General features: G+C 38.6%; 1 protein-coding gene across 2 annotated transcripts in view; it reads right to left on the bottom strand.

The window, feature by feature from the left end:
* Positions 1–19,892, bottom strand: part of UBR5 (ubiquitin protein ligase E3 component n-recognin 5) — a gene marked incomplete at both ends in the record, with an annotated part of 130,388 nt that overhangs the window by 68,554 nt on the left and 41,942 nt on the right. The window contains 8 exons of one of the 2 annotated variants that reach the window (XM_080693631.1): positions 654–771; positions 1,513–1,667; positions 2,330–2,440; positions 2,520–2,636; positions 10,492–10,703; positions 12,365–12,514; positions 13,536–13,695; positions 13,866–14,055. In XM_080693631.1, the coding sequence (XP_080549757.1) occupies positions 654–771; positions 1,513–1,667; positions 2,330–2,440; positions 2,520–2,636; positions 10,492–10,703; positions 12,365–12,514; positions 13,536–13,695; positions 13,866–14,055 (1,213 nt within the window). The remainder of the gene's footprint in view (positions 1–653; positions 772–1,512; positions 1,668–2,329; positions 2,441–2,519; positions 2,637–10,491; positions 10,704–12,364; positions 12,515–13,535; positions 13,696–13,865; positions 14,056–19,892) is intronic. The other variant, XM_080693632.1, reaches the window with a different exon arrangement.

Genomic DNA, 19,892 nt, shown 5'->3' with positions numbered 1-19,892 from the left:
AGAACTGGTGGAAACACGGGGGGTTCTGATGGAGGCTCTTGCCTCCTGCTGGCAATATCCCCACAAAGCAGTGTTCACTTATAAGAATCAAAGTGTGCAGTTCTAAGAATCACCTCAGCTATCCATTAAACACAATGATGCCTAGTCCTACCACGGGGAAAAACTGAAGCGTTTAAGGTAAAAATGACTCCAATCTCTGCGTTTTAAATGTACCAAACGATTCTCAAAACCAGACAAATGCAGCGGCCCAGCAGAATGAAAACCTACTGACATGAAGCCAAAATCTACAAAATGTCATTCAACTACTGAATAAAGAATGAAGTGAGCCCTGCGTGGTGGGGCAGGCTGGTAATCCAGCATTTGGGAGGCAGAGACCGGAGGGTCGTAGTTTGCTATTTAGTGAGGCCCTTCACAACTCAGTGAGACCCTGTTTCAAAATAAAGAATAAAAACTAGGGCTGGGGGTATAGCTCAGAGGTAGAGTGCGGCTGGGTTCCATCCTCAGTACTGCCAAAAAAAAATGAAGTGGCGCATACATGCTACTAAATACTGAAACCCAGTTCTTCAAATGCAACTCATCTATAAAACTGCTTACAGAATAAGAGAGATGATGTTACATAAGGACAGGCTTAATTCTTAATTCTAGCCACATACCTGGGTACCAACAGTGATGTTTGGCATCGAGGAAATACCAGCACTGGATTTGGGCTTTTTATTTTTTGCTCTAGCTTTCTCTAACATTTTTTTTCTTTGACTAAAAGGAACTACACCCCTGAAAAGGAAAGCCACAAGTCACTCAAATAATCAGCAAAGAAGACTACTAAATAAATGTAAATTTATACATTTACTTATAAACATTTAAGCTTATGATGTATTTTCTCCAATATTTTTGCCTCAAACTACTAACATGTGTAATTACCCTTATTTATAACGTATTCATAGGCTTAATAATTAACTAGATCCAGATTTATTAAACCTTTAACATTAAATTTTATTAAAAAAAACATGAACTGAGTTTTTTCTTCCAAACAGTTACATTTCATTAGGAGATTCCTGATATATTACTTTTGCCAATACAAATTCACTGTTGGTTCTTTAAGCTACAACTAAGAATAAATTTAGATGCCTTATAACATTAATGCTGTATTTAATAAGGAAGAGATTATTCATATATTAAAATGTTTTAAAATACCCTTCATCCTATATTTCAAATTATGTAAAAGCAGAGTACATATTTGTTTAAGGAAGAAAAAAGATTAAAAATACCCCAAGTGTTAGTAGTAGTTACCTTTGTGTTAAAGGATCATAGATGATTTTTATATTCTACTTTATACTTACATTAAACTTAATAACAAAGTCAAAGTATGCATCATCTTTTTAATCGGTGTTATAAATTCCCATCCCTACCAACCATTATCTTTTGATTGAATTTTACTATTCCACTCCTCAAAGCAGCTCTCTATGCACATTAAAAACATTCACTACAAGAAATTCTTGCTTCCTACAGACTCACCACCAATATAAATTGTTCTCCAGCTGGGCACAGGTATAAAGGGCACAACAATGTAAAGAAACTATCCGTTCTCCTTGAAGCTCGGAGTAAGTCTGTGCAGTGTGTTCTAATTTAGAAGCCACAGAACTTAAAGTTTCATCCACCCATGTAGCAACCTAAAATATAAAATATTAGAGGTTTAAAAAAACACAAGTAATCTTTCCAAAAGGACTGCAGTCAAAACTAGGGTAAGGTATACATGCTATCTGGACTAGGAAAATGTTTTAAACACTACCAAAAAATAATTACTTCAGATCTGTTTCTTCTTAAGACTAGAAACTAAAATACTTTCTTCACTTGTGAATCAGAATAGTAGTCACTGAAAGAATGTCTAAAGGCATCTTTAAAGCTTACCCAAAACTAAACATTTGCTGCAGCATTTTGAATACAATTTACTGACTTTAAAGCCAAATTCATCATTTTCAGTGTAATAGCCACAAGTTTTTCAACATTATCTTTTATAGCTTAACATCTCCCTTCTCCTGAAAGAAAACACATCTCCTTTGTCCTCCATTTTTCTTGAATATTTTTTTCCTTTCTTTAAACAAAGCTTTTTTTTTTTTTTTTTTTTTTTTGGCAGTACTGGGGATTTTTTTTTTAAGTTAGATTATAGTGTAAACCAACTGACAAAAAAATTAAGACACTGAATTACTTTCCCAAGATACTTTATATTATGGACCTAGCTAGACAAAAAGAAAATGAAAAGATGAAAAGGGGCAAGAGAAAGAAAACCAAGAATCTAAGCATGAAATGCTTATCAATGCAAAGTGATTCCTACCTTGTTATTTTCTGTAGCTACAGTTGCTCTTATGCTATTTGCAGACAGGAGGACTATCTTTTCATTGGTTAGCCCCAAAAATGTTGCTCGTGGATGATGTAATGAAGGATTCTTTGAAAGCAAAAGAAAAATGATTACTATTTTGTATGTTGATATGTAGAGCTATTCAATGTGAGGTTTAATACAATACCTGGGCATTTCTGTAAGGCTCAGATTCACTCCACTTCCACTGATAAAGTTCTCCTTTACTGCTGACAGCCAGAAGCTCAGAATATAGAGCTCCGATACAAATAAATTTTGTTCCATCCTATAAAGTGAAAAAAATACAGCACTATAAATATACAAATTGGCAAATCCTCTAGTTCCAACAGTGTCGCCTGAATCACTTACATCAAATCCAGATTCATTATGTGAACACATAAACCACAAGCTTCCAATGAACCCAAGGGTCTCAGCTCCCTCCATGCCACACCAGCCACCTTCTCGTTTCCTAGTACCACATCCATCAAGACTTCGCCCTGGACCACTGCCCCTGCTGTTCTCTCTGCCTCTGTTACCTTCACTCAGGTAACTCATTTCTTCCTCAGTCAAGTCGCTGAGACTTTCCCTGACCACATTATCTACAAGCCAAGACTCACATTCTGGTTCCTAACCTTGCTGCTTTCTTTTTAGATAAGATCACCTTAAAACTTAATATATTTACTTGTTTATTGTGCACAAATACAAGTGTTGTCTTTTTCACCACTGTATCTTCAGAACACTCACAAAGTAGGCAGTCATCAAATGTACTGAGTGAAAAAAGGGAAAAGCTGGGCAGGTGATGCATGCTTGTAATTCCTGCACTTGGGAGGCTGAGACAGGAGGATCGCACAGGTTCGAAGCCAGCCTCAGCTACTTAGTGAGGTTTTCAGCAACTTAGGGAGACCCTGTTTCCAAATAAAGTATAAAATAGGTCTGGGAGGATAGCCCAGAGGTAGAAAGCCTCTGGGTTCCACGCCCAGTACCACCTAAATAAATAAATAAATATAAAAAATTAAAACAGGAAAAAAGAAAAAAAAAAGAAAAAAATCGGGTGCCAAATGAGAAGATTCCTTCCCTCCACTCTTTGGTATTCTATATGCTAAAGTAACCAGGTCTTTCTGGTTTTTCTGCCAAATTCTACAATCCTATTTGGTCAGATGGGTTCTATTGCTCAGCTAAATTTTGTAAAGTCTAGTAAGATTTACATTTTATAATAACAGATTGTGTTTTAGACTTGTACAGAACACTAATTTTACTCTTCTATTTTGCATATACCAATCAGCCCTGTTTTCAAGTCACTTCTATAGGGGAATGGCAAAGAGAGAAAATCTTAAATTCTTTAAGTTACAATTCTTCCCTTTACCGTATCTGAAAAACACTACCTAGTTCCTCGGTGACAGTTGCATCAATTCTTAACCTTTTCTAACTTAGTCTTACCTTTTCTAACTCATTCTCTCTTCTCAATTCCTTGGTTAAAATGAAAAAAAAAAAAAATAGGATCAGACCAAGGAAATCTAAAATCTCTAACCAGTGTGTTTGTGTGCACGCGCGCACGCTGTGCTGGAGATTGAACCCAGGAGCATTCTACCTCCAGGCTATTCACCTAGCCCTATTATTTTTTTTTTTTTTTTAATTTTGAAACAGGGTCTTGCTAGGTTGATGAGAGTCTCACTACTTGCTGAAGCTATCCTCCAACCTGCAGTCCTCCTGCCTCAGGCTCCCAAGTACTGGGATTACAGGTGTACACTAACGTGCACAGCTCCCAATATTTAAGTGAGTGACTTCACATTAAGAATGTAATTTCTCTGAACTCATTTTTTTCACCTCTATGATGGGTATTATAAGACATATATGGGGAGCCAGGCTTAGTGTCAAACGCTTGTAATCCCAGCAATCAGGAGGCTGAGAAAGGACAATTGTAGTTCGCAGACAGACTCAACTACTTTGTGAGGTCCTCTGCAACTTGTGAGATCCAGTCTCAAAAATAAAATAATACAAATAGGTCTGGGGGTGTAGCTTGGGGTTCCATCCCCAGTACCGCAAAATAATAATAACAACAACAACATGGGAAAAACGAATATATAAAGTATATATCACAGCCCAGTGCAAGGTAAGTGCTCAAATTCAACTATGAGAACTCTTCTCCCCTGACTTTACCTCTTACTTGTCAAAAAAAAAAAAAAAAAAAGGCAGTTCTCAGATACAGGCTTCCTGAATATTCCTACCTCTAGATTTACTTAATAAAAGACCATTTCCACTTCCACCTCCTCCCATCTTAGAGAAAGGTCCTCCTTCTTTATTTAAAGATAAACCAAATGTACACTAAATGCAATCCTTTCTGCTATCCCCCAACAACTATCCAAACTAATCTTTCCTTTAGTCCTCTTCATCTGGTATGTTCCATCACAGTTTTCACTAATAACTCCAATCATACTTCCTTACTACCAAGTCAATATCCCATCTATTTTTTTTTTTTTTTTTTTATGGTACTGAGGATGGAACCCGGGGGCCTTCTACCTCTGGGCTATACTCCCAGACCTATTTTATATTTTATTTGGAAACAGGGTCTCTTTTAAGCCAGCTGAGGCTGGCTTTGAACCTGTGTGATCCTCTCTCAGCCTCCCAAGCGCGGGGATTATAAGCGTGCACCACCACGCCCAGCTAATATCCCATCTATTTAATCAATCCATCTTCTCCTTAAACTTTTCAAATCCTCTGTTCATCATCTGTGTGGAACCTCCTCTCCCCTTTGTTCACAGGTTACTACATCTGCTGCTCTTCCTTCTACCTCCATGACTCCTCTTCCCATTCCTCTCACACAGCCATTCTCTAAACCGCAGGATTCTGCCCTTGTCCCTTGATTCAAATCATGTTCCGCCCTCAGCCTCAGTTACTGCATCCGCCAGAGCACCAGGCCTTCTTCTGCCTCCTCTACCCTGTTTTGGTTGACATCCTCACATTCCCTTTCTCTAACAATCCTAACATATTCCTAACCAACTCCAGATCTTTTCCTATGCCAATCTGCCCCCTAAACTATCTCATCAGCCAGGCATGGTGACACACACATGCAATCCCAGTGCTTGGGAGGCTGAGACACGATCACACAAGTTTGAAGTCAGCCTCAGCTACTTACTGAGGCTCTCAGTAACTTAGACCCTGTTTCCAAATAAGGCATAAAATAGGTCTGGGAGTATAGCCCAGAGGTAGAAAGACCCTGGGTTCCACCCCCAGTACCACATATACACACGTGTGTGCGTGCCCTGGGTTCCACCCCCAGTACCACATATACACACGTGTATACCACATATACACACACAAAACCTATCTCATCACCATCCTGTCCCTTCTCAAAAGATCGCTAGCTTCTTAGTTCTTAACTCCTTGGCAAGATGTTGTAGGCCCCTTTAAAATCCTGCTCCAGCCTACCTCTTCTACTCACTACCACAGCACACAGCAATTCTCAACTTTCCAATGTCTCAAACACACCATAACCTTTCATGACTTGAGGCCCATGCTTGATGTTTGGAATGCCTCTACTTAGCCTCAAAAATGTTACTTAAATAAAGCCTTTGCCAAATTTATCAGGTGACATTAGTCATTTCCTACAAAAAATTTTTTGGTGGTACTGGGGGTGGAATCCACAAGCTTTCTACCTCCGGGCTATACTCCCAGACCTATTTTGTACTTTATTTGGAAACAGGGTCTCACTAAGTTGCTGAGAGCCTCACTAAGTAGCTGAGGCTGGCTTCGAACCTGTGCATCATCCTGTCTCAGCCTCTCAGGCACAGGGATTACAAGCATGCGCCACCATGCCTGACTTGAATCCCTACAAAATTTTATGCATACCTCCAGTTAAGCACTGATCACACTGTGAACACAATATACTCTATGTGCACATTAATGCTCCCTACTGAGGTCCACATGGGAAGGTCCGTATCAGTCAGCTGTACATTACTATAGGACAGCTTGTCACACAGCACAAAGTAGAAGCACACCAAAAAACTGATGAATGAACAAAGGGATCTTAACTCCAACTTCTTCAAGTAAGACTTGCTAGACCAGTACACTCCCGAGCAAAGCATCCCCAGCAGTAAGAATATGGGGCACGAGGCCCTACTGAACTGACTGGTAAACCCTTCAGAAACAGGCCAGTGTTTCCCCGGATGGTTAAGTTCTGAATGAGTTGGCAAGGCCTCTGAGGCCCTGAAAGCCCACTATGGACAGATGTGAATGGATGGTACAACCACAAGAGTAGGGAAGGTGACTGAAAAGCCACGTATCCTTCCCTGCTTCAAATTTATCCATATAAAACAAACTTATTTATACATAGAGATAGAAGACAATCAAATACAAACAAAGAAACACTATTTTAGCTCATTCATTTTATAAAATTATAGAAAACAATGCCTTTATTTTCTTAATAAATTAACAATTGCTACTTCTCCACATATTAAGGCCTGCCTCAAACCAACTAGAAAAAGTAGATGGGCACTATTTCCTTAAAGATCGGGTGTGTGGGTGTGTGTGTTTCACTAGGGATTGAACCCAGGAGATTTCAAACTCTGATCTACACTCCCAGCCCTAGTTAATTTATTTTGAAACAGCATCTCACTAAGTTGCTAAGCATCTTGCTAAGTTGTTGCAGGTGACTGAACCTGCAATCCTGCTGTCTCAGCCTCTCAAGTGCTTGAATAACAGTGTGTGCCTGGTTGTCAGTTTCTTCATGTAGTATTTATCCTTTGCCCCATATTAGTTTTTCATGCTATCCTAAAGCTACCCAAAAGAATAGTCGTGTGGTCTTTAATAGTTGTTTATATTCTCATTCTCAGTATAGAGCATTAAGCCCTGCAAACAAACATTCAATGAATGATATTTGTTGAAGACTATACTAGTGCTTAACAGTTTAATTAGACTTAAGCTGCTTTCTTCCCTGAAACTGAAATTTTTGATGCCTAGATTCCAATCATGAGTAATGAAACTATTTCATTCCAGGCAGAGTTATACCTGTCATTACAGGTGTAATCCCAGCTATTTGGGAGGCTTCCAGAGGAGTACCATAAATTCAAAGCCAGCCTGGGCAACACAGTGATACTGTGTGATGGTTAGTCTAAATTGTCAACCTGACTGGATCATGAAATTCTTAAGATGATGTGACTTTGGGTGTGTTGATGAAATAACTGGCATGTGTACTGGCAGACTGAAGGGGAAGTCCTGCCTTGAATGTAGACAATGCGGTTCTGACAGGCGCAGGACCTGGATAAAAGGAGAAAGTCATGTGGATGCACATGTGGTTCTTCCTGAAGAAAATGTCTGCTCCTGTCTGAGATATTGGCCTTCAACTCTTCAAACTGGACCTTCACCACTGTTTTCTCAGACTTTCCTGGCCTTTCCATCATGGGCTGGGACTGAATTAGGGGGTCATTCAGATTCTGAGACTATAGCTCTAGACAGCTTGACCAGCTAAGAGTTCCTCTGACGCTACACATGCAGTCCAACATGTGAGGCTACACAGCTTTGGACTGTAAGCTGATTTGATAAAAACCCCTTTACCATATATGTACACTATGAGTTCTGTTACACTATCACTAGAGTAATATACTTGTCTCAAAACATAGCTCAGTAGTAGAGCACTCCTGTGTTCAATTCCAAGTACAATGAATCAATCAAGAGAAAATTAAAATAGGAGTAGGGATGTAACTCAGTAGTAAAGTCCTTGCCTGGCATGTGTGAGGTCCTGGATTCAATCCCTGGCACCACCAAAAGAGAGAGAATTCTTTTTCAAAGATGCTTTTTTTTTTTTGTTTTGTTTTGTACTAGGAATGGAACCCAGGGGCATTTTTACTCCAAGCCATAACCCAGCCCTATTTTTTATTCTTTATTTTGAAGCAGGGTCTGAGTTGCAAAGGGCCTTAATAAGTAGCTGAGGCTGTCCTCAAACCGTAATCCTGTTTCAGCCTCCCAAAAGCTGAGATTACAAGTGTGACCACCACACCAGGGTTTTTCAATAATGCTATCTTAAATTAGGTAGCTAATAGAAAAAAAGAGGGACTGAATCAGCTTACAGTCCAAAGCAGTGTAGTGTAGCCCCATGTTTCTGACTGCATGCACAGTGGTCGTTCAAGGGCAGCTTCAGCAAGTATTGGGAGTCTCATCAACCTAGCTAGACCACTTCAACAATTAAAAAAATAGGGCTGGAGGCCGGATGTGGTGGCGCACGCTTGTAATCCCCGCACTTGGGAGGCGGAGACAGGAGGATCGCGCTGGAGCCAGCTTCGCTGGCTTAAGAGACCCTGTTTCCAAAAATAAAAAGAAAATAGGTCTGGGAGTGTAGCCCAGAAAAGGGCTTCCAGGAACCCCAGTACCACCCAAAAAAAAAAATAGGGCTGGGGTGTGGCTTGGAGGTAGAATGTTCCTGGGTTCGATCCCTAGTATAGAAAGAAAGAAAGAAAGAAAAAGAAAGAGAGAAAGAGAGAAAGAGAGAAAGAGAGAAAGAAAGAAAGAAAGAAAGAAAGAAAGAAAGAAAGAAAGAAAGAAAGAAAGAAAAGAAAGAAAGAAAAAAAAATAAACTTTTTTTTAACAAAAAGAATATATGATAAAGAAGCCTGGACTAATAATGTGTGATGGCACTATTAAATGATTTGTGAGTCCTCTATTACTTCCTGCCAATATGAAATAGACACAGGTCTAATAGGAGCCAGGAAGGAAGGAAGGAGAGAATCGTGAACAATGTACCAAAACAAAAAAAAAAAAAAGTAAAGGTTCAATGATCTTTAAATCACTCGCTAACATATGAAGCAAGAGCAGAGTTGTTTCCAGTTTTATAGAAATAAGTGAATGCAATTCAAGAAAAGTATGGCAGCTGCCAAAGAAAACAGAATAACCTTTTGCTTCCAGAGACTGATTAAAATTTATGTTCTCTCTTGCATTCAAGTTTACCACATGAGCTGAATACAGAGAAAAATAAATGAACTACATCAAGACCCACAACTATGAAAACACAAATCTGAAACGTTAATATTTCCTTGCCAATCCATATCAGACTCTCCTTATCTGCTCAATACTAACCTCAATCTTCTTTTGGTTTATCTCTGCTTAAAAAAAATTTCCTACTCAACTAACTCTGGAAATAAGAAACAAGCACACTAAAATAAGGGGGGCGGTGGAAATACAGGACCACTTCTTGAGACAATGAGACATATAACCTAAGTAGGGTGCATAGCCTTGTCCCACTTGAGGCAGTAATGAGTTTTTTGGGGGGATGGTACTGGGGATGGAACCCAGAGCATTCTAATCCTGAGATACACCCCCAGGCCTTTTTTATTTATTTATTTATTTTTAAAACTGGGTCTCACTAGATTGCTGAGAGTCTCACTAAGTTGATAGGGCTGGTCTCCAATCTGTGAGCTCCATCTCAGCCTCCCAAATACTGGGATTACCAGTATGGTGGTGTATATTTGTAATCCTGAAACAGGAGGATCACAGGTTCCTTACTTGGCAGCTTAGTAAGAATCTGTTTCAAAATAAATAAGACTGGGAGTGTGGCTCAAAGGAAGAAACCCCTGACCTTATTCAATCCTCAATAACACACACACACACACACACACACACACACACACACACACACACACACACACACCCTAGAATCCATTCACTGTCCTAGTCTCCTCAAGATCCTTTATTTCTCATAGCAAAGGACCACTATCTAATCAGAGAAGCATGAGATTCCCACCTGGTACCATCAATAACCACAAACTTGCCCTGCTGAAACTGGGGTTCACCTGACATTTCAAATTTGGCAAAACAAATCTTTCCTGAGGAATATAACCATTATTAAAGTAACTGCATCATAATAAAGTCCTAGAACAATAAGAACTACCATTTTAATTTCCTTAGTTTCACTTCAAGTAAGAAAAATAGTATCATTGAATACACATCTCATTTCAATGAACCCTGCAATGCCAAATAAAGCTGCTTTACTTATATTTAAAAATAAAACAAAAAAAACCATTTGCTTATTTTTCTTCTTTTTTAGAAAAGAGTGCAAAAATCTAATAAATGAAACATAAACCCTTCAAAGGGGGAGAAAAGACCTTGTCCAGAATCTATTTGAATGGAAAGGATGTAAATTTTTTTCCAAATACCTTGTCAGGCCACCACTGTAAGTCTTCTCCTAGCGACACTGGACTTTGAACAGGTGTATTCTTCTTATCCAAGTTTGGCTCTCCTTCTTTGCTGGTGGAGCCCCTTTCATTATCAAATGAGGCTCCATCAAGCCACCTTCGCTCACGTAAGCGTAAAACGGACTCACGTTCACGCAACAGCTCAGAGTCTCTCTCTAAGGGAAGAAGGAGAACTGGTATGCAATTGGGTCACACCAGTGGGATAAAAGTAAGCCACTCTCTAGTAAAGACCCTTCAGGATGCAACTAACAGCAGCTTATCTACTCGAAAATTTAAGTAAATGTGTATCTAATAAAGCTGACATGCAACATTCAAAATGTTAGTCCTTTCCCAATGAATGAAGATTATTTAGTATTTTTTAAAACTATGTAAGAAGCAAGTATTTATTATTTTAACTACTTGTTTTCAGAGAAGAACTGTTTATTTTAAGCTTGGTTAGGGTTTTTAGTGCAGTTTTAAGATTTGGGGCCTTCATTAGAAATGCTTATAAAAATTTTTATTGATAAATTAGAAAGTATACATAAATTAAAATTCAACACAATAGATTAAAAAAGCAAGCCAAAAGTCACATTTTTTTACAAAGTGTTCAGTTATTTAAAAAATACAGACATAAGAAAAATATCTGAATAAATTAAAAGATAAGTATATTAATATAAGCCAACTGTAAAACTGTAATAATCTAAGCCTTGGCTTAGGGTAACTTTACAGGCTGGATTTTTATGGATACCTTATTTAACATTTTTTTAAGAATAAAACGTGTCTATTTTTTTAGGAATATGTATGGAAAGCATCTTTCTTAACCAAAATATTTCCCCTGAAACTGGCCTAAAAACTATCTAAAGACACTTCTTTTAAGTTTGCTCATACATTTCTTTTTTTAAATAATCAAACTTTCTAAGTCTTCGGTAATAAGGATTAGAGACAATATTTTTTTGAACCATACACAATCGCCATATATAAAGGTAAAAAGTGGTCAAGTACCAGTTATTTCATATGGTTCAAACTAAAAGTAATGCCTACATAGAATGAACTTGGAAAAAATACAGAGATTTAGGCATTACTTATGTTAGATACTGAATATCTGAAAATGCAATATTTGATCAATCTAAGGCAGTGACTATCCATCTAAAGTTTTTCAAGCTACTAAGATAATGCGTCCAGCATTAAAATATCACCCATGAACCTGTTTTTTAAAACTGCTTTATTTGAAGCAAGGTCTTAGTGTCATGGCATCTTTCCCAATTTATTAATGATCAGTAACTAAATACAGCTTATTTTCATCTATTATTTTAATCAAGCAGTCATACTTCTGGAAAACAAAAATATTGACTCTTAAATTATATTACAAGCTAAAGCTTATACAAATGTATGGAGAAAAAGGCTAGCTTAATATCTAAAATTTTGAAAATAAAATTTTAAAAAGTGAAACTTCCATACATTTAATATTGTCCAATCTCATTCTAATAAGTTTTATGTTTCATTCCTTCATCTAACCAGACTTTAAAATGAACAGAAAAATCATGTTATTTTAATTAAATAAACTAAGATTTGTTTTCTGAATGCTGCATGTCACTGAAAAGTAGAATTCTGCTTTTAGTTCAGAATCCATATTCCTAATTAAATATAGTTATGTAAGTTGTAACCCAGTAAGATAATTTCTAAAATACTGTTGTGGCTCTTCAAAATAAAAACCTAATTTTAATGCCAAAGCACCCCAAAACCCTAATAAGCAATGATTTCATCTACTACTTAAATTTTACAAATTTAAATCCAGTGACTACCTCTTTTTCCATACAGCCAGCCCATAAACAAGAAGAAATAAATACAAAATTACCTCGAGATGAGCCTAGCCTGGAAAGTGATGAACGACGAAAAGAGGGGTAACCAAAATAGCTAATATCCTCAGAAAACATGGCATCTGCATCAATAATGACACTTGGGTGGGCAGAATGAATGTCAGCATCAAGAAGAGACATAAGATCTTCTATAAGCAGAAACAAACACATATAAATGAAGCCACTATAGACAGTGCATCTACAGACACTAAAAATTTTAAAGAATTAGAAGACATTAAAATCAGTAACTGCTAGTACCTGAGTGGGGAAAAAAAATCAACATCTAGGAAATAAAATTTAAATTATTAACAAATTTGACTTTCCTCCTCCTCCCAGTACTAGGGGTTGAACCCAGGGGCATTCTACCTACAAGCTATTACTCCTAGCCCAATTTTTTATTCTTTTTTTTTTTAAAGGGTCTCACCAAGTTGCAGAAGCCCTCACTAAGTAGCTGAGGCTGGCCACAAATTTGTGCTTCTCTTGTTCTCAGCCTCCCAAGGACTGGGACTATAAGCATGTGCCACTATGCCCAGCTTACATTATTAACAGATTTTTAAGAACATAAGATGAGTGACTATTGCCTGCTCTACTTACTGAATTATCAAAGGGGAGGAAATACTCATTATATAACATCATAGAAATTATACAGTAAAATCTAAATACAAACCACACGTGGTGGCACATGCCTGTAATCCCAGCAAATTGGGAAGCTGAAGCTGGTGGAACACAAGTTTGAGACCAGACTGGGCAACTTAGCAAGATTATGTCTCAAAATAAAACAATAAGGGCTAAAATTATAGCTCAATGGGAGGCTGCTTGGCCCCCCTGTATGTTTGCAAGGCCATAAATTTAATCCCCAGTATAACCAAAACAAACAAAAGAATCCCAAATGCAGTTTCATTTAGTTCAAAAAATATCATTCCAAAGTCAACCTGCGAACCAGGATAAAGCCATGGATAAACAACTATGCCTTTATTGAGACCAAGTATAGGTCTGCCGAGCAAAAAATATTTCCCATTTTCCTTTGAGAGAAACTCTAGAATCAAATCAAGGAGCTCTACAATGAAAAGCATCTGCCACCTTTGAAAAACACAGTTGTACTTTAAAATTCTACTCCTGAATCAAACAAGCAAGCCAGAAATAAGAAAACCATGACGCTAATCCACCAACCTCCAGGCAAGTAAGATTCACTGGCTGTATCATCTCCATCATCTCCATCTTCATCATCCCGGCTAAGTAAATTATTTACAGCAAGGTTTACATCAAGATTTGTCCGCTGAAGTTCACGAATAATGACACTTCTAGATTTGCCTTGTAAAACAACTTGGGCCTGAAATTCAAAATAAAGGAGAATATTCACCTATCAAAATCAGCTTTCTAAAATTGGTACAGAAGGAAAGCATTTCACAATTCATGATCTGATCGTAACTATGACCCACCACATTGTTAAACCATACCTTTTCCAACCGTCTTCCATCAAATGTGCTACCAGATCCCTACCTGTGAAATGAGCTCCTCGGGAATGACAGACGCTGGAATAACCGGCTGGGGCTGACTGCCCAAAAGTCCAGATCCTCGATCCCGTCCTGTTCGAATGACTCGCGTCTGTCTTCGGGAATCTCGAGCTCCAGCTGATGACCTGCCTGAGGATCCTCCTCCACTTCCACCCACTCCAGAACTCCAGCGACTTCTAAATATTGGACAATGTACAGAATTACCAATTTTTAAAAATTCATTCTGAAAAAGTAAGTCTTGACATTTTCAGGTTTTTTTTTTTTTTTTTTTTTTTTACAGTACCTTAAATGGAACTGGGGAAGAGAGAGGACATTGTACCTCTGGGCTAATCCTCCAGGCCTTTTTTTTTTTTTGGTGGTGGTACTGAGGTTCCTGGAAGCCCTTCCTACCTCCGTGCTACACTCCCAGACCTATTTTATACTTTTTATTTGGAAACAGGGTCTCTTAAGCCGGCACGGCTAGCTTTGAACCAGCGCGATCCTCCTGTCTCCACCTCCCAAGCGTGGGGATTATAAGCGTGCGCCACCACACCCAGCTTCCTCCAGGCCTATTTTTTATTCTTTATTTTATAAAAGGGTCTCACTTGGGTTGCAAAGGGCCTCACTAAGTAGCTGAGGCTGTCTGCGAACCGCAATCCTCTGGTCTCTGCCTCCCAAATGCTGGGATTACAAGTGTGCACCATCATGCCTGGCCTTGACATTTTTGTTTTTTCAAGTTAAGGTAAAGTTATTTTTTTGACATATGTTATAGTACTGTTTGGTTTTGTTTTCTACGGTGCTGAGGGTTGAAATCAGGGGCATTCCACCTCCAAGCTACACCCCCAGCTCAACTTTTTATTCTATATTTTGAAACAGGGTGTCACTAAGCTGAGGGGCCTCACAAGTAATGGGGCTAGTGGCAAACCCGGTTCCTCCTGTCTCAGCCTCCCAAGTACTGGGATTACAAGCATGCACCACCACATCCAGCTTATAGTAAGTTTTTTGCTTGTTTCTTTGTTTTTGGTGGTACTGGGGATGGAACCCTTCTACATCCAGGGTACACTCCCAGACCTTTTTTTTATATTTTATTTGGAAACAGGGTCTCTTAAGCCAGCATGACTGGCTTCGAACCTGCATGATCCTCCTGTCTCCACAAGCCCGGGGATTACAAGCATGCGCCACAACGCCCGGCTATAGTAATATAGAAAAATGGTAATAGAACAGAGCTTTAAAATAACTGTTCCAGCTGGGTGTGGTGGCGCATGCTTGTAATCCCAGCACCAGGGAGGCTTAGACAGAAGGATCTGGTTCTCAGACAGTCTTGGCTACTTACTGAGGCCCTTTGCAACTCAATGAGACCCTGTTTCAACATAAAGAATAAAAAATAAAATAAGGCTGGGGGTATAGCCAGAAGGTAGAATACCCCTGGGTTCCATCCCGAGTACTGCAAATAAATTAATTAATTAACTAATTAAAAATAACTGTTCCAAACACAGTGCAGTGGTAAACACCTGTAATCCCAATACAAAGGAGGCTGAAATAAGAGAATCTCGAGTTAACAAGATTCTCAACTACCTAGCAAGATTGTTTCAAAACAAAAATTAAAAACAGGTGGTGATGTGGCTCAGAGACAAAATATCCAAATAAAAAAAATTTATTTAAATTAAATCATTCAAAGCCAGGCGTGGAAGCACACACTTACAGTCCCAGCATTTAGGAGGCTGAGTCAGGAGGATCAGGTTCACAGCCTCAGCTGCTACTAAGTGAGATCCTTTGCAACTCAGTGAGACCCTGTATCAAAAATAAAGAGTAAAAAATAGGGCTGGGGGTGTCGCTCGGAGGTAGAATGCTTCTGGGTTCCATCCCCAGCACTGCAAAAGATAATTAATTAATTAATTAATTAATTAACTCCCAGCCAGGAACAGCGGCACATGCCTGCAATCCTAGGTACTCAAGAGGATAAAACAGAAGAATTGCAAATTTGAGGGTATGTAGCTCAGTGGTCCAACCCACCTAGGTACAATACCCAGTACTAGCTGGGCATGGTGACACACACCTATAATCCCAGTATTTGGAAGGCTGAAACAGGAAGGTCACAGGTTCAAATTTAGCCTCACCAATGTAGCAAGGTTCTTAGCAACTTAGCAAGACCAAGTTTCCAAATTAAACATAAAATAGAACTGGGGTTTTGCTCAGAGGTAGAGTACACTCGAGTTCAATTTCTAGTACTTCACACATGCAGGCACACGCTCTAATTTTTTTAATGTTTAAGTATAAATCCACTTCTTTTTGTGGTACTGGGGATGGAACCAAGGGCATTCTACCTCCAAAATACACCCCCAAGCCCTATTTTTCTATTGTTTTGAAACCGGGTCTCACTGAGTTACAAAGGGCATAAGTAGCTGAGGCTGCCTGCGAACCAAAATCCTCCTGACTCAGCCCCCCAAATGCTGGGATTACAAATGTGTGCCACCATACCCGACTTAAATCCACTTTTTCATCTTTTTAAATGATTTCTTAAAGATCCATATACATTATCTCGTTATAACCCTAAGATGAATACATCCCATCTTTGCAGTAAAAGACCACAAACTGCTAAAAGTAAAATTCAGTTTAGAACTCAAAGTGTCTTAGCCGGGCGTGGTGGCGCACGCTTGTAATCCCCGCACTTAGGAGGCTGAGACAGGAGGATCGCACGGGTTCGAAGCCAGCCTCAGCTACTTAGTGAGGCTTTCAGCAACTCAGTGAGACCCTGTTTCCAAATAAAATATAAAAAAGGTCTGGGAGTATAGCCCGGAGGTAGAAAGCCTCTGGGTTCCACCCCCAGTACCACCAAAAAAAAAAAAAAAAATCTAGCTAGCTCACTAAAAAAAAAAAAAACTCAAAAGTGTCTTGCATAGAATAAAACAATTATTTGCAAAAATAGTATTCATTAATATTTAGCATTTTTATCTCAACAGCATTTCTTAAATTTTTAAAAAACTTCATCGTAAAAATTCACATGGAATTTCAGGGGACTCCTTCAAAAAAAGCCTAACACTATTATGAAAAAAAAGAACAAAGCTGAAGAATTTACACATAACAAAGTTGCAATAATCATACAAGCATGGTACTAGCACATAGAACAGTGGGACCAAACAGAAAGTAGAAGTAAACTCTTAAGTTTATAGTCAAATGATCTGAGGCAAGATGCCAAAAGTAACCAGTGAGAAAAGATACTCTTTTCCACAAGTGGTACTGGACAAACTGGGATGAAAACAGAGAAGATAGATAATTATCTATCCCATGAGATTAGTATCCTGAATATATAAAAAACTGTTAAATCACCACAAAAACTCCTATGATCCGATTTTAAAATGGATATAAGGCCAGGCGTGGTAATCCCAGCTTTTGAGAGATTGAGACAGGAGGATCTTGGTTCACAGACAGCCTCAGCTACTTAGTAAAGGCCTTTGCAACTCAGTGAGACCCTGTTTCAAAATGAAGACTAAAAAATAGGGCTAGGGGTGTAGCTCAGAGGTAGAATGCCCCTGGGTTCCATCCCAGTACCACCCAAAAAAGAAAAAAATGGACATAGAACTTAGATATTTCTCCAATGATGATGATAAGCAAATGGCCAACTAATATTATCTTAATCAACTTCAAAGCACAATGAGTTATCCCCTGATACTTATTAATATGGCTACTATAGGAAAACAGAATTTTTAAGTGTTATAGGAATGTTAAAATGAGATTCTGCGCACTCTTGACAGGATTTTAAAATATAAGACAGAATGGAAAACAGTATGAAAGTTCCTCAAAACCTTAAAAATAGCACTACCACACAATCCAGCAATCAGAATTGGAAGCAGGGTCTTAAAGAGATATTTGTATAACCATGTTCATAGCAGGATGATTCACAATAGCCAAGTAATGAAAGGAACCCAAAAGTATACCAAAGACAGACTGGTTAAACAAAATGCAAAGTGTGTGTGTGTGTGTGTGTGTGTGTGTGTGTGTGTGCGCGCGCGCGCGTGCATGTGTGTGTACACACTGCATTTAACACACACATATATGCAACCAATTATTATTCAGCCTAAAATTAAAGGGAAATCTTTTCACATGCTACAAAATGGATGAACTGTGAGAACACGCTATCTGAAATAAGCCAGTCAAAACATACAAGTGATTTCTTATGAAGCAATCAAATTCATAGAAAAAGTAGAATAGTGTCTGCCAGTAGACAAGGGAGAGTTGTTGTTTAATGTGTATGGATTCAAATTTGCAAAAAGAAAAATATGTGCAAATCTGCTTCATATCAATGTGCATATACATGTTTAGGAGAGTAAGTTTGTACTGTTTTATACTACAATTTAAATATACTTTTTAGATTTTAAAACAAAGTCACGTAAAAAGTTAAAGCACTATTCTAGAAAGTAGATGTGTTTTCAAGTTATATGTATTAAGACAAATATACAACAGAAAATACAGAATCAACAAAACAAATACATATTCAAATCCACTATCAAAACAACAGACTTAAACCGGGCGTAGTGGTGCACGCTTGTAATCCCCGCGCTTGGGAGGCAGAGACAGGAGGATTGCGCAGGTTCGAAGCCAGCCACCCTGGCGTAAGAGACCCTGTTTCAAAATATATAAAATAGGTCTGGGAGTGTAGCCCGGAGGTAGAAGGGCTTCCAGGAACCCCAGTACCACCAAAAAAAAAAAAACAAAAACAAAAAAAAAAACACCAGACTTCATAGTTTCTTATAAATTGTAAGGTAGGCCGGGCATGGTGGCGCACGCTTGTAATCCCCTCGCTTGGAAGGCAGAGACAGGAGGATCGTGCAGGTTCGAAGCCAGCCGCACGCGCTGGCTTAGGAGACCCTGTTTCCAAATAAAAATATAAAAAAATAGGTCTGAGAGTGTAGCCCGGAGGTTGAAGGGCTTCCAGGAACCCCAGTACCACCAAAAATAAAATAAAAAAGATAAATAAATAAATAGTAAGGTGGAGTTACTACTGAAATTTTTAAACATTAGAAAGCTAAATGTAAGCCAGGTGTGGTGGCACACACTTGTAATCCCAGGATTTGGTGGGCTGAGACAGGAGGATCAAGGTTCACTGACAGCCTCAGCTACTAGGTGAGGCCAGGCTGGGACTGTAGCTTATATTATTTCAACTTAAAAATATGGAGAACCATAGCAAAGAATCTTAAAAAAAAAAAAAAAGATACCATTAGAGTGACTTTGTACCAGCTTCCTGTAATAGTTTTAGGTTAAGACTAATATCTGAGACTAATTATTAGTTTCACTCAAAAGTGTCCCAGTTTGGACAATGAACTGTATGGCTAGTGAAGACAAAAAGGGCAACTCAGTATTTCTATAAAACCTGGTAGATCGCCAGGCGTGGTGGCACACGCTTGTAATCCCCGCGCTTGGGAGACTGAGACAGGAGGATCGCACGGGTTCAAAGCCAGCCTCAGCTACTTAGTGAGGCTTTCAGCAACTTAGTGAGACCCTCTTTCCAAATAAAATATAAAATAGGTCCAGGATTATAGCCCAGAGGTAGAAAGGCCCTGGGTTCCACCCCCAGTACCACCAAAAAAAAAAAAAAAGAGGGATAGAATGCCCCTGGGTTCCATCTCCAGTGCCGCAAAAAAAAAAAAAAGAAGGGGGAAAAAAAAAAAAATAGGGCCAGGGATGTACCACAAAAAAATTTTTTAATTTCTTGGTTTCAATAATATGACTATGTGTAAGAACTCTTTGTAGTATTTTTGCAAGTACTTTGAAAGTCAAATTATTTCAAAATGAAAAACTAAATTTAAAGATAAAGAGCATAGTTAAGAACAAATGTTACTACATAAACTGGTGAACTGAAGCAGAGATCAACAATTTTTTTTTTCAAAGAGCACACAGTTAGGCATAGGGGACTAACCAGTCAGTCTGTACCAACTACTCATCTCTGCTGTTGTAGCACAAAAGTAGCCATGGGTAGTAAACAGAACACCAAGCATAGAACTGGACTTGGTCTACAGGTTATACTTTGCCGACCAAT

Source organism: Muscardinus avellanarius (assembly GCF_963383645.1).
Source record: "Muscardinus avellanarius genome assembly, chromosome: 4".
Taxonomy (NCBI): Eukaryota; Metazoa; Chordata; class Mammalia; order Rodentia; family Gliridae; genus Muscardinus; species Muscardinus avellanarius.
This window is presented reverse-complemented; position numbering and strand designations above follow the sequence as displayed.